The 14,150-nt window shown below is 40.6% G+C and overlaps 1 protein-coding gene across 1 annotated transcript in view; it reads left to right on the top strand.

Moving 5' to 3' along the window:
- Positions 1-14,150, top strand: part of CCDC146 (coiled-coil domain containing 146) — a 107,285-nt gene that overhangs the window by 56,550 nt on the left and 36,585 nt on the right. Inside the window, exons 4-6 of the mRNA XM_065423400.1 lie at positions 9,823-9,880; positions 12,336-12,512; positions 13,625-13,698. Of these exons, the coding sequence (XP_065279472.1) occupies positions 9,823-9,880; positions 12,336-12,512; positions 13,625-13,698 (309 nt within the window). The remainder of the gene's footprint in view (positions 1-9,822; positions 9,881-12,335; positions 12,513-13,624; positions 13,699-14,150) is intronic.

Here is a 14,150-nt window from a genome sequence, read left to right as displayed (position 1 = left end):
ACTTTCTATTTTATAATTATTTTAAAGAATTTTCAGCGTTTTATTGTAAATCTAAATCTATTTTTCCTATAGCACCTTACTTAGTGTCAGCACCTTTTCACCAAAGTTCCATGCCCCACTTGTCATAAAGCTGTTAAATTATGGCAAAGGAATATTTTTTTCTTTAATCAAATGATATTGATGAAATTGACTTTCAGATGTAGGACACAATGTACAAAACCTTACTAAATAAAGGGGAAGGTAATAATGGCCCAAATTTAGTCTTGGCACAATTCCATGCAAGTCAATGGAGTTGCTTCTGTTTACAGCCAGGGCTGATATGGCCCAATAAACAGTACAGAAAAAATACCAGATGAATAAAGGATCAGGGAAACATTCAGCAAAGGTCAGCCCTAATCTAATGTAACTTTTCTGTCTTGGTATGAGGTTAAGAGTTCCACTTTTGTGGGGTGAAAAATGAGGAAAAAGTCTCTCTTCATTCCTAGACCATGACAGAAATAAGAAGTGAAACTCATGATACAAATTGTATTTTAAATAGTAATAAATTGAATTGAAAAAGGGAGGTGTATGAAATATACAAGATTTATGTGACTATATTTCCTTTTGAAAATAATTTCCATTTCAAGCATGGGGCTAATTCTACAACCCTTACACTGAGTAACTTCTTAGGCTAGGTCTACACTGCAGCGGGGGTCCGACCTAAGATACGCAACTTCAGCTACGTGAATACCGTAGCTGAAGTTGCGTATTTTAGATCGGCTTACCTAGTGGTGAGGACGCGGGAAAGTCGACCGCTGCCGCGCTGCCGCCGACTCTGCTGCCGCTTCCTGCCGAGGTGGATTTCCGGAGTCGACGGCAGAGCGATCAGGGATCGATTTTACCGCGTCTTCACTAGACGCGGTAAGCCGATCCCCGATAAACCGATTGCTACCCGCCGGATCGGCGGGTAGTGAAGACAAAGCCTTAGTCACACAAACAGTGCCACTGGAGTCAGGGGGGCTACTCACAGAAGTACTACTCCATGTGAAACAGGGATGCAGAATCAGACCTGACATTTTGTACAAGTCTGGAAAATTCTTTAACCTCTGGCAATTATTTTTGGATTAGCCATTCAGTTTAGTATAACTGATTTAAAGGCAAAGAGGTAAGCTTTTCTCTGTACTTTCCTACTACAAACTTTTCATCTGGTGGACTTCAAGGTAAGGTTGTTAAAGACAGCAAGTAAGCAAGCCTGAGCAACTAGTCCCTTGACTGTGTTCTTCAGCATGTGCAAGCTAAGCATATCTTGAAAGCCTTCCAGAAATCTCATGCTGGTGTCTTGTCATCTCTAATACATTCAAGTTATGGACATAGGACCTGATCCAGGGAGATGCTGAACACCTTCTGTGGACTGTTAAACACTCTCAGCTAAAGTCAATGGCAACTGAAGTGCTCAGCACCTTGCAGGATTGAATTCAATGGTTTAAAATGTTCTGTTCTGGTTATTGTGTTTATTGATTAACTAAAACAGATCTTTGTTGACAACTACCATTTATATTTCCTAACCACTCTTGACTTTATTTTTGTATTTTATGGCAGTTTGCAGCTGTAGACATCTCTCAGGGAAAAGTCTGGAACTTATTTCAGTTAAGTGCGTGTGTGTGTGTTTGAACAAACTATATCTACATTAGTTTTGCATGCATTTGTATTCATTGGCATCAAAATGAATAAAGGAGCATGAAAAACAAGTGTCTGCATTCTCAAACACAAATGCTTAGGCTTAAGGGTTCTGTTCTTTTTTGATTGTGTATGAGTTGTTCCAGTTGCCAAAATGATAAGAGTTATAAGCGTGTAAAAATGAAGAACAGATTCACCAAAGGACATTATAGAAAACAGAATTAGAGAGACTGATGCCTAATTCCTTTGTATATTATTAATTTGTGTAGCACCAACAGTATGCTACATGTTTTACAGACAGTTATGAAAATTAGGACCTGACTCAAACAGATTACAATATACAGAGGCTAACGCTAAATGAGAAGGCTAAAATTACAAAGGCTAGAGGGTAAGGCCAAACAATAACTTTTAGAAAAGTAAAGCAATACAGTTTGAGAATAATGAAGCCAGAGAGAAATCTTAGATTTATGCAACTTGAAATAAACAGCTAAATCATGAGTGCACATGTAATGTGCATATGAAATTAATATTGTAAATGAAGTATTTAAAGTTTGACTCTACTTTATCTTAGGATTTTATTTTTTTTTAAATTTAATATTTTAAATTAAATTTAATATCCCTTCTCTTATTCTTTCTCTTGCCCTTGGACTTGCTTTTCGTGAAAGCAGTGGGCATTCTCAAGGGAATTATAACTTTTGTGCTTGCAACCCTCTGTTGCCACAGAATGTGAGGCATTAAAATCCTTTAACCTTAAAATGACAAAGCTTTTGCTGTGAACTTGCAATGGTACCACAGGAATCTGTCCTCATGAGAGAAGACTGTGATGAGAAAGGGAAATGGTGCCAACTTCTTTCTCCCCTACAGTTTTAAGACTGTCCTTGTGATCCTCCTGGGATGATTTTAAAGAAGACAGTCCATTGCCTAGACTGCTAACAAGCACTGCAATACCCATTTAATTAGTTTTGGTGGCAGCTAAATATAGGTATGGGTACATTTTCAGAATGGGGATTTCAGTAATGGTGGTGTGATTATGCAAGCCCAAGAAATTCTAGTAGGTATCCACCTAAAGTGCCTCAGGGTTGTAAATTCCCCTTATTAGTTATGTATTTAGACAACTCCAATAACTCATTAGCTGTGTAAGTGAAAATATTCATTCATTTGTGTTCAAAAAGCAAAGTACCCCCAAGGGAAAATTATAAGGTTCGGTTGTGGCATTTGGGCGCAGTGCATAGTAAGAGGAGCAGTACAGAGCCCCACCACAGAACCTGGGGGGAACACACTGGCTGCTACACCTGTCTACAAGGGGCAAGTCTTACATTCTCCCTACCCCTCTTTGGGGTACTGTGCATTCCAGGGGAATACAGAAGGAAAAGTCCCTGTGTCACACAAGGGGTAGTGGCAAAGGCTTTTTGCATTGTTTTCACTACACACACTCGCACTGTGTGTGGGCCAAGTATAGTCTGACCCATAATGACTTGTAAAAATAATACTAAATTAGGTCCTAGTTTTCAGGCTTCACTCGTAATAACAGGAGCAACGGTTGAAGACTCAGGATTTAAATACATATTATTATTTTATTTTCTTAAGGTCTGTATCCTGTAAGAGTTGTAATTTTTTCTATTACAAAGCAATTAACGAAAGATGCCATCTGAAATCTTGTGCTTTTGGCCCCAATTTGTCTTCCTTTCTTTTATTAAATAATCTTACGTCTGGATTTGTATATACTAACACATTCCTGCTAATTCATCAGGATGTTCTGACTCACTAGTACAATAGAATGTTATAGCCAAAACCATATGTTTCCATTACTTCCATATCTGAAGAGCAATCAGTTGCTGCATATGAATATCCCATAAGAAACTTTTAGACAGAATACATAACTGATTCCATGTCCAGACAGCAGTACCAAGAAGAATTCTAGCTTCTCAAGTAACATAAGATGCATTATAAATAGAGCAAATTAAGCAGATGGGGGAAATTCAGCAGACACCAACTGGAATACATAATTCTACATGTTTAGACTGAAAGTTATTCCTGATTTTAAAAAGAACAGGAGTACTTGTGGCACCTTAGAGACTAACACATTTTTTACCTTTAGTCCTTTTGGTATGATGTCCATCTGTTTGCATTTGGAAAGGAAGATGATGTCTGTCTGTATCTGTACGAGTTTTTTCATGAAGTTGATGGATTTCCACTCCATACGGCTAAATGCAGTGCCTTGCATAATGACAGGTTTGATCTCTCTGACCCATAAATTCCCTCTTCTGCAAAAGCGCATAGAGGGGAATAAGTTCAAGAGCTACAGCACCTGTGAATTCTGTCCCCAAATTCCTGGGACAAAAAATGCTACAGATGTTAGAGAATCATGGGTATCTGTTCCTCAGAACTTGTGGATCTTAAACAGCCTCATTGAGTGACTCTCCTTCCAAGATCACCTCCACCTCTCCCCAACCCCACCCCTTGGCAGTGCCAATTGCCAAGCTGCCATCGGCTGACAGACCATGGCTGTATTTGTTGACCACTCTTAGGGAGCAATTGCAGAGTATGTATCTGCACTAATTGGTGAGAAAAATAGTTACAATAAAAGTTATTTTTTCTCTTACAAAACCAGCAGATAAAGATGCCACCTTTTTCTTTATAACAACCTGTTATGTATTTGAAGACTTATGTCCCGGCTCAGTCTTCTCTTCTCCAGACTAAACAAACCCATTTTTTCAGTCTTTCCTCGTAGGTCATGATTTCTAGACTTTTGAAAAATTAAATGTGGTCCTCTGTGTGGGCTAAGTGAAACAAAGCAGCATTAAACCAACTGTTTCTGCACATTATAACTGGAACAAGGGTAATATACAGAGTTTTTCTTTTATCCTCCAAGTGCATATGAAAGGGAGTTTTACATGCAGAGCAGGCTTTAAATGTTCATTTCATAATGACAACCAGGTCATTTCCTTTTTCAAGGTTTTATGCCACATGTCCCCAACTAAGTTTAACAGGTAACACAGGTCACATGGACAGCATTCAGAAACAAGCACTTAATGCTCCACTCCCACGCCTTTTTCATATATGTTTCATTGTCTGATACAAGAACAGTGATCCAATCAAAGGAAACCTCATGTTTATCCAATGTTTTCCATATTGAAATGAAATTTAATGTGGATAAATGTAAAGTAATGCACATTGGGAAAAATAACCCCAACCACACATACAATATGATGGGGGCTAATTTAGCTACAACTAATCAGGAAAAAGATCTTGGAATCAGGGCCGGCTCTAGGTTTTTTGCCGCCCCAAGCAAAAAATTTTTTGGCTGCCCCCCATCCCAGCCCTGGGCTCCTCGCCGGACCCCCCTGCTGCCCCAGCCCTGGGCTCTTCCCCCCCACCCACACCCCCTGCCGCCCCAGCTCTGGGCTCCCTCATTCCCCCCCTCACACACCTCCTGCCGCCCCAGCCCTGGGCTCTCTCCCCCCCCACCTGCACCCTCCTTCCGCCGCAGCCCTGGGTCACTGGTAACTCGCTCCCACGGCAGGTCATTCAGCAGGAATTTTAGATGTGCACAGAACACAGACAGGATTGGTTCCCATATGGTTACAGAACTGCAGTAAAGTGGAACAATTATCAGCTTGTGTGACTGGAGGATATCTGGATGCATATTATAAGACTGTCCTACATAAATGAAGAAAAGTTGAGGTGCCTTTATTATTCTTTTGTTCCTCTCTTTCTTTCTATGGGGAATTTGCCAAAGCAATATCACTGTCTTCCTTTTAAACAAACAAACAAACAACCAAAAAAAGGCAATGGCTGTTGAAAATAGCAATTCCAGTCCTAATAACCACTGGGAAGCATTTCTTGCTCAATTTTATCCTACTTTTTCTACAGCAAGTTACAGTGGATCAGTATATTTGATTTGGGAGAAATGAAGTAACAGCTGCCCAAACTGAGCTTGAGCACTCCTGAATTTTGAGGTGTTCAAATCTGGAAGGCAGGTGCTGGGGGGGGGGGCTGTGGCTCTGCGGGGGAGCATGGCAGCATGTATGCAGCAGTGTGTCTGGCGCTGCGTGGAGCCAGACATGCTGGTCTGAGTGGCACGGTAAGGGGGCGGGGGGGTTGGATGGGGCGGAGGTTCGGGGGGGCAGTCAGGGGCAGGGAGAAGGGGGGGTTAGATGGGTCAGGGGTTGGGGGGGGCAGTCATGGGACAGGCAGCAGTTGGATAGGCATGGGAGTCCCGGGGGTTTGTCAGGGGACAGGTAGGGGGTGGAGTCCTAGGGGGGACGTTGGGGGGGGGGTCTCAGGAGGGGGCAGTTGGGGACAAGGAGAAGGGAGGCTTAGATACGGGGTGGGATCCTGGGGAGCAGTTAGGGGCAGGGGTCCCGGGAGGGGGTGATCAGGGGACAGGGAGCAGGAGGGGTTGGATGGGTTGGGGTTTCTGTGGGGGGCAGTCGGAGGGAGTGGATGGGGGTAGGGTGGGGCTACCCTCTCTCCCCGTGGAGTGTCCTATTTTTTGAATGTTAAAATATGGTATCCCTACCTTCCCAGTGCAGCTCTCCATTTACTGCAGCATGAGGTCTCAGCTATCTCACTCCCTCCCCCTCTTTCCTGTTGGTAGTGGCCAAGGGAATGCTGGGAAATGTAGTTCTGTCCCTGCTCCAGGGCTGGCTCTATAGGCAGGGAGCTAACCAAGGAACTACAGCTCCCAGGGCCCCCTGTTGGTTCTCAGCTCCCATGCTGGATCCCTGCCGCCCCTGCAAATGGGCTGCCCCAAGCACATGCTTGCTTTGCTGGTGCCTAGAGCCGCCCCTGCTTGGAATCATCATAGATAGTTCTCTGAAGACGTCCACGCAGTGTGCAGCGGCAGTCAAAAAAGCAAACAGGATGTTAGGAATCATTAAAAAGGGGATAGAGAATAAGACAGATAATATCTTATTGCCCTTCTATAAATCCATGGTACGGCCGCATCTTGAATACTGCGTACAGATGTGGTCTCCAAATCTCAAAAAAGATATACTGGCATTAGAAAACGTTCAGAGAAGGGCAACTAAAATGATTAGGGGTTTGGAACCGGTCCCATATGAGGAGAGATTAAAGAGGCTGGGACTTTTCAGCTTGGAAAAGAGGAGACTAAGGGGAAATATGATAGAGGTACACCTCTACCCCAATATAACGCGACCCGATATAACATGAATTCGGATATAACGCGGTAAAGCAGCGCTCTGGGTGGGCGGGGCTGTGCACTCCGGCGGATCAAAGCAAGTTCGATATAACACAGTTTCACCTATAACGCGGTAAGATTTTTTGGCTCCCGAGGACAGCATTATGTCGGGGTAGAGGTGTATATAAAATCATGAGTGATGTGGAGAAAGTGAATAAGGAAAAGTTATTTACTTGTTCCCATAATATAAGAACTAGGGGCCACCAAATGAAATTAATGGGCAGCAGGTTAAAACAAATAAAAGGAAGTTCTTCACACAGTGCACAGTCAACTTGTGGAACTCCTTGCCTGAGGAGGTTGTGAAGGCTAGGACTTTAACAGGGTTTAAAAGAGAACTGGATAAATTCATGGAGGTTAAGTCCATTAATGGCTATTAGCGAGGATGGGTAAGGAATGGTGTCCCTAGCCTCTGTTTGTCAAAGGGTGGTGATGGATGGCAGGAGAGAGATCACTTGATCATTACCTGTTAGGTTCATTTCCTCTGGGGCACTTGGCATTGGCCACTGTCGGTAGACAGGATACTGGGCTGGATGGTCCTTTGGTCTGACCCAGTACGGCCATTCTTATGTTCTTGTGTTCTTATATTGCTTGGCTAACTGTCTTAAAGTTCACAGAGTCTAAAACTACACAGTCCAACAGAATTATGTTTAATTTCACTTCACATTCTGATTTGCTTAAAACAGCCAGTATGTTGAGAACATATCTATCTTCCTGCATCTGTGATCTTATTAGTGACAATGCTGATCCCATCACAAGTCTTCAGCTTTTCTTTAATTTCATTTACATGATTATCAAATACTCTTGGCAAGTAGAATGCTGTAGATGGCTCAACCCTGGTGTGATTCCAACATTTCACAGGTTACATTCTAAATACTTCTTTAGGCTTATATGATCAAGGGTTTTCAGTGTCAGATTTACTGCCCAGAAAGCCTCAGTAAGCTTAAAAAGCTCTGTCCATCTATGAAGTTGTTCATCGGTTTGTCTATGAGTTGTTCACCTCAAACATCTAGACCCCATATTGTTGCACGTTTTGTTTGCTGCTCTTTTCAGATTTCCAAGCCTTTGCTTTACGTTTGTGGGATGCGGTCTCCAAATGTTTTATCTCAACTTACCTTATGACTGTTATCTCCTGGTATGTTGCATGTAGAACAAAATAATAAACCTCCACTTTCGTGGAAGATATTTTTGGGATATTGTGCAGATCACTCCCTTGTACTTATGCTTGATGTTTTACTCATCATCATCATCATAGCTGTAGACTAAATCCTCTGTGTTTGCAACATAGTACCATGCTTGTAATGTTGCTAAGGAAGGCATCCGAGCTGGTCAAACATAAAGATATAATGTGTTTTTAATAGTTACATGAATTATGTAACATCATTTCATGTAATGCATGCTACTGTTAAAACCACATTTTTCAAGTAGTCAAGTTCAATGCACTTCGTTAAAATCCTGAACACACAGAAAAATCCCGGACACAAAGAAAAATCATGGTATCAATGACATTTTTTCCCACCGTGACAAACCTGCAGCCTTCAATCATAACATATGACAACCATTATGAAGATGACCTCAACAGTAGAACATTCACATGGCTGAATAAAAATGAGTGGAACCTTAAATCAGTGTCCATGATAGCTAAAACCAGATTCAAGGGTGAAAGTAACATTAAGCACTTACCAGTATGGGGGCCCGGCTCCGGGCCCCTGGAAGGGGTGGGGCCTCGGGCGGAAGGGATGGGGCTGGGGGGTCAGCCTCCCCCAGCCAGCCCATCTGCGCTGCCTGGCCCGTGCTGCCCAGGGCTCTGGCAGCGATTTAAAGGGTTCGGGGCTCTGGCTGCTGCCGTGGTAGCAGCGGCAGCGAGCCCTGGGCCCTTTTAAATTGCTGGCCCCGGGGCAGCTGCCCCTTTTGCCCCCACCCCGTAGGTGGCCCGGGGGGGGGGGGGGAGACAGGGGAAACGACATTAAAGCGCTGCCACAGCAGTGCTTTAAGGAGGGTCCTTAAAGCGCTGTTGTGGTAGCGCTTTAACGTCGGCTGGTACGTGCCGGTACTGGCGGCCACTTCTTACTGGTACGCTGTACTGGCCCGTACCGGCCTACTTTCACCCCGACCAGATTAAATACAACACTCATTGTACCCACATTACTTTATGGCTGTGAAACATGAGTACTGAAAAAGCATCTGGAGCAAAAGCTGCAAACATTTGAAAGGAGTTGATTGCACCATATCCTAGGCATGACAAGACTAAATAAACCAAGAAATTATGATATCTGTAGAAGACTGAAAGTACATTGTGTGACTACAATCATAAAAAGCATGCCTGGACAGAGAGGACGTGGATGTTCAAGGAGGCAATGGTATAACAGTATATAAAACCATCCAGGCAACACCCCAACTGGGTTAAATGGTGGCTCAAAATAGATGTGGTTGGAATCTGTTTATAATCTTGGCCCTACCCATCCTTGGTGTTGGATATAGATGATAAGCATGTTGATGGTGAAGATAGTCTTTATGCTAGAGTGTACAGTTTTTTGCATGCACTTGTTAGTAAATGCTCTTCTACAGTTTATCTCCTTCAATATCTATTTTTTTAAAACCACATGTTTTTGATTTCAGTTTTATTAAAGAGTTCAGAAAGTACCCTGAGATATGAAAAACATCTCTGAGGTCTTTTTAGGTATCTGTGCTCTAATTCTGTCTTGATATTTGAATGATTCTTTATGCACCAGATTTTGCAATGAAACTTATACCTATATAATGAAATTTGGTTTTTGTACACTTGTAACATCTAGATCAATGTTATGGTAAGACTGACCTAAATTCAGTTTTCAAATGGTATCCAAATTGTCACAGATGTTATTTCACTTCACTTTTTAATGTTGGATAGCATGGACTGTTAAAGGTCTCTTTTCATTGCTTTGCATATTGCCAATGTGCTGATCTCTATGACGATTTTTCTGTAGTTTACGAGAAGACAAAAGACTCCTGCAACGGGAATATGAGAGAATCCCCAAGCAAGGTGTAAGTATGAAATACACCTCACTAAAAAAAGTCATGTTTTGTGTCCTGTTGGATAGCATGTAAAATAAGAAAACTATGCAGATGAAGATACTATGCAGATGAAGATACTATTGTAAAAACTGAAACAGTAGATTTTTGTAACATCTGGAATATGTGGAAAAATTAAGAGGTGGAATTCAAAGGAAAGGCTGTGTTGTGTCATTCACTTTTGAGAACCTTAGGACAAACACTAAATATTTAACTTATAAAGACATTTATGGATGGATGTCCTGAGAGAAACTGTTCAAATTACAATTCTAACAATTCATAGGGCAAATATTGAAGTAGTACTTCTAGAGGAATTCTACGCCACTGTGTGGTTACAGAATTCATGTCATCCACAGATTGCTTTGCTTCCCTGAAGAAAAATGACTTCTGAGGGGAAGCAAAAGGAAGCTGCAAGAGCAGTCACCCACCCCTCCTCAGCAGCTGGTGCATAAATCAGTGCAGGGGAAGAGGGATTGTGCATACGTGCGGGTGAGATGTCACTCACTGCTGGGGGGCAGGGCAGGGCTGGGCATGCATGCGTGTGTGCAGGTGAGCAAACGAGGGTGGTGTAAAGGAGCCTTATTGTAAATGACACTACAGCCTTATAAATGCTTATGGTGCTTTAGTGATTAGAACTGGTTTAAGTTTTCAGACTGAAAAATTTTCCTTTCAAAATGTGCTCCATGAACTGTTTACTACTGACCTTTCTAGAGACTGTCAGTAGCCAATACAAATTATGAGTTTGATACCCCCACCCTCATTTGCTCTTCAGTTGCCTATGATTGTAATACTGAGCATATGGCTGCATATATTTGTTGACTAATAACTAGAATTAAAGGATCAAACTTAGCTACATTATTATTAGACAAAGGGGGTTTGAGGATTTCCTCCAGTGCTCCCCACTCTCATTCTCCATCCATTGTACTGTAGTTTAAATAAATTCCCAGAATTTTGCAGAATTTTAAAATATTGTGAACATAATTTTAAAATTTTTGGTGCAGAATTCCCCCAGAAGTAAAGTAGTAACAAATTATATTTCATATCATATCCTATAATACATATATCATTCAGAAGAACTAATCTTAATCCTTTCTTACAATATTATTCCCTTTCCCAAAAATATAAAAGAGGTCTATATATCCTGCTTGCTTTTCTGATCATCTTAATCCTCCCACTGTGCTCAGAATTTATTTTTCTTCCATTCAAACAAGATCAGTGGTGTTTGTTTCATGAAATTGCCCATCATCTCATTAAAGGCCTGATTCTGCAATTCTTGCACATTTTGAGTAAAAAACACTCAATAGTTAATAATTGTAACAAAAGGTAAATAACATTCAGCATGTAAAAGACTACAAATTCAAGATCAGTATTTGGGATAGAGGGATGTACAGCTTTTTCTGGTGAAAAATCCAGATGAACATTGCAGATGGTTCCTTCTGGTTCCAGCTGGCTGACCAGGTTAAGAGCAGCGGATCTATTCACTTAGAGGTTCCTGGCACTGCAGATTATTGGAGCTTCTGGTCCTTCAATTAAAACCAATAGTCTTCTTAGCATATGACCTGCAGGTGGCACATAACCAGGCTTCATCGCCGAATTTGGTCGGCTGGTTGGATCATTAGCTTCCTCGGCCTGAGCCGGGTACTGACCGAGAGCACGATATAGTAACCAACAAGAGCCAGTTGAAGGATTGTTATCTTTTTTACTGGAATTTTCTAGACTTTTACTTTTAGTTTGCCACTTTGAATCCAGCCCAGGTTGGTAGTGGCCAAAATTTAGCATCTACTGGCTATACAGCGGCCTTTCTGAAATGAGCATTACAGTTGATGTTAAATTGACTATTGGCACAAAGCCCAAAGTCTGTACAGACATGGAAATTGAACTTCTGCTCTCACTAATAGGGTTGTCCTTCCATGTCAGAGTTGAGACATGATGATGGAGCAGTGTGGGGTAGTTAGCACTGCTGCTGCTTGTTTGAATCTGTTCTATGGGTGAATAGAGGTCTTATGGGCTATCAAGCCAAGCCTTATAAAAGAAGTAAATTATCAGAACAATAGGAAGACCTAAGACAGTATCTATGTATATGAGAAAATATCTTTAAGAGTAATATTTATTTTAAAATTTAAATTTAACTTACAACAAAATATAAAAGAAAATTTGGTGGAAATATGATGGAACCAAAGAATTTTAGGAGTTTTCGTAATCGTGAAATAGAAAAACTAAACTCATGTGAATATGCAAAAATACCAAAGTAATACACAGTCCATTCAGGCTTTTCAGGCTTTTAAAGAAAAGGTGCACTTCTCTAATGAAAATCCATAAATTATTAAACAAACAATACAATATTTTTAAACAATTGTAAGCAAGAAATGCACTTTCCCCCAAAACCAAACAAATTTGAGATACCTGATCTTTGACTTTACTTTTAAAGGAGACAGAAAAGAAAATGAAAGTGGTGAAAGAAAACTGTGAAGAGCTCCGTAAAGAAACAATCCAAAGGAGAATGGAAATTAAAGCATTGAAGGAAGATGTGACATCCAAGCAAAGGCTGATGTTAAGAGAACAGAAAGAAGTAGAGGAACTTCTTGAGCAGCAGGATGATTTAAAAGTAACATAAGAATGCGTATATAAGTGTGTGTGTGTGTGTGTGTGTGTGTGTGTGTGTGTGTGTGTGTGTGTGTGCGCGCGCGCATGCACACATTCAGGGAAACACATTGAATATTCTGAATACTTCTGCTGTCATTCGAGTATGTACTGGCATCAGAAGGCATGACATCACAAAATGCAGCATTAGTCAATAACCATGTATCATCCTGCTATACCATTCCCACAAGTAGCCATATGGGAAATTATAGGCATAAGACTGACAACAAGTAGCTTTCATAATGGTTAGAACTCTTAGGCTAATTTCAGGTATATAGATATTAATGGAAAAGACAGAACACAGTATTCTGTGAATTATAATTAGAGCAGGTCAGGAATTTTCAGTCAATCTTTTTTGATGGAAAATGTAGTTTCTGCAAAATTTTCTACAGGACATTTTCAATTTTGCTGAAACTTTTTGATTTTTCCATCAAGAAAATATTAAAATGAAATCAGTAACTTTCAATAAACAAACAAACAAACACACACACACACAAGCTTGAGACCTAAGATAGGTAAAATTCAGAAGACGTGGATCGGTGAAAGGTTTGAGGTCAGATATTTCATGAACCAGGATGGCTGGAAATAGGAGCTTAATAGCATTGGAAAAGCAGGGCTTCCAGTCTTTCAGAAGGATACACAGCACTTCCTTCCAGACCTGTCAGATCTTGAAATATTGGACCTTAACAATGTGAAATTTGTATGTATAGAAAAGGTATTTTAGGTCATTTTTAGCGTGTTTTATGGCTTTCTCTGAGCTCTGCACCTATGCTTGGACCCTGGTCAGCACAGATTTGCCCTAAGAATTGGAGCTAGATTTTCTGGTGCTCCTTGTCACAGAAAATCTAGGCCTATATATTTATAGCATATGTACATTATTTGTGAGTTTTGCAAATATAATTTTGCATATTGTTGCACTAGTCAGTAATAAAAATAGCAGCTGTGTTCTTTTTTGGGACAAACTCATGTTATTGAAAAACACACATTTCTGTTCTGGGTCATATTAGTAGTTCAAAGAAAATGTTAGTTCTCTGAAATTATGTGAAATTTGGTCTAACATTTTTGTTTTATTACTAGGATGAGCTAGTCCGCCTTCATGCTATTCCTGTCCAGCTTGGAAAAGAAATGGACAAGATAAAACGCAAAACATTGTATGTTTTTAAATGTACCTAACTAAAATCTTTTCATTTTATTTTTATTATTTGTTTTCTCAGTAATATCTCGGTATATAGACAACTAACAAAGTTTAAGTTCTTGATACAAAATTCTGATCAATACAGATACAGTGTGTCCATAATCTACTTAATGAGCAATCTCCATGAAACTGAATCAAAAGGTATAGCATCAGCAGGGAAACATATTTTAGACTTGAAAACAACAATAAAAAAGGTTTTGGTCACAAACCATTAAAACTTCTATTGATACTGCATATTAAGATGGGTTGATATCAGATACTCCACAGATCTTACCTGATATCCCACAGATTTTTTTTTTTGAAATGTGGAACAATACTAAAGATCTAAGTTGATGGTGTAATCTAGCACCTAGCACTTTTAAACACATGCCAGTCCTCAGGTGCTGAACATTAGCATAGGACCATTGG

Source organism: Emys orbicularis, chromosome 1, assembly GCF_028017835.1.
Source record: "Emys orbicularis isolate rEmyOrb1 chromosome 1, rEmyOrb1.hap1, whole genome shotgun sequence".
In the NCBI taxonomy this organism is placed as follows: domain Eukaryota; kingdom Metazoa; phylum Chordata; order Testudines; family Emydidae; genus Emys; species Emys orbicularis.
This window is presented reverse-complemented; position numbering and strand designations above follow the sequence as displayed.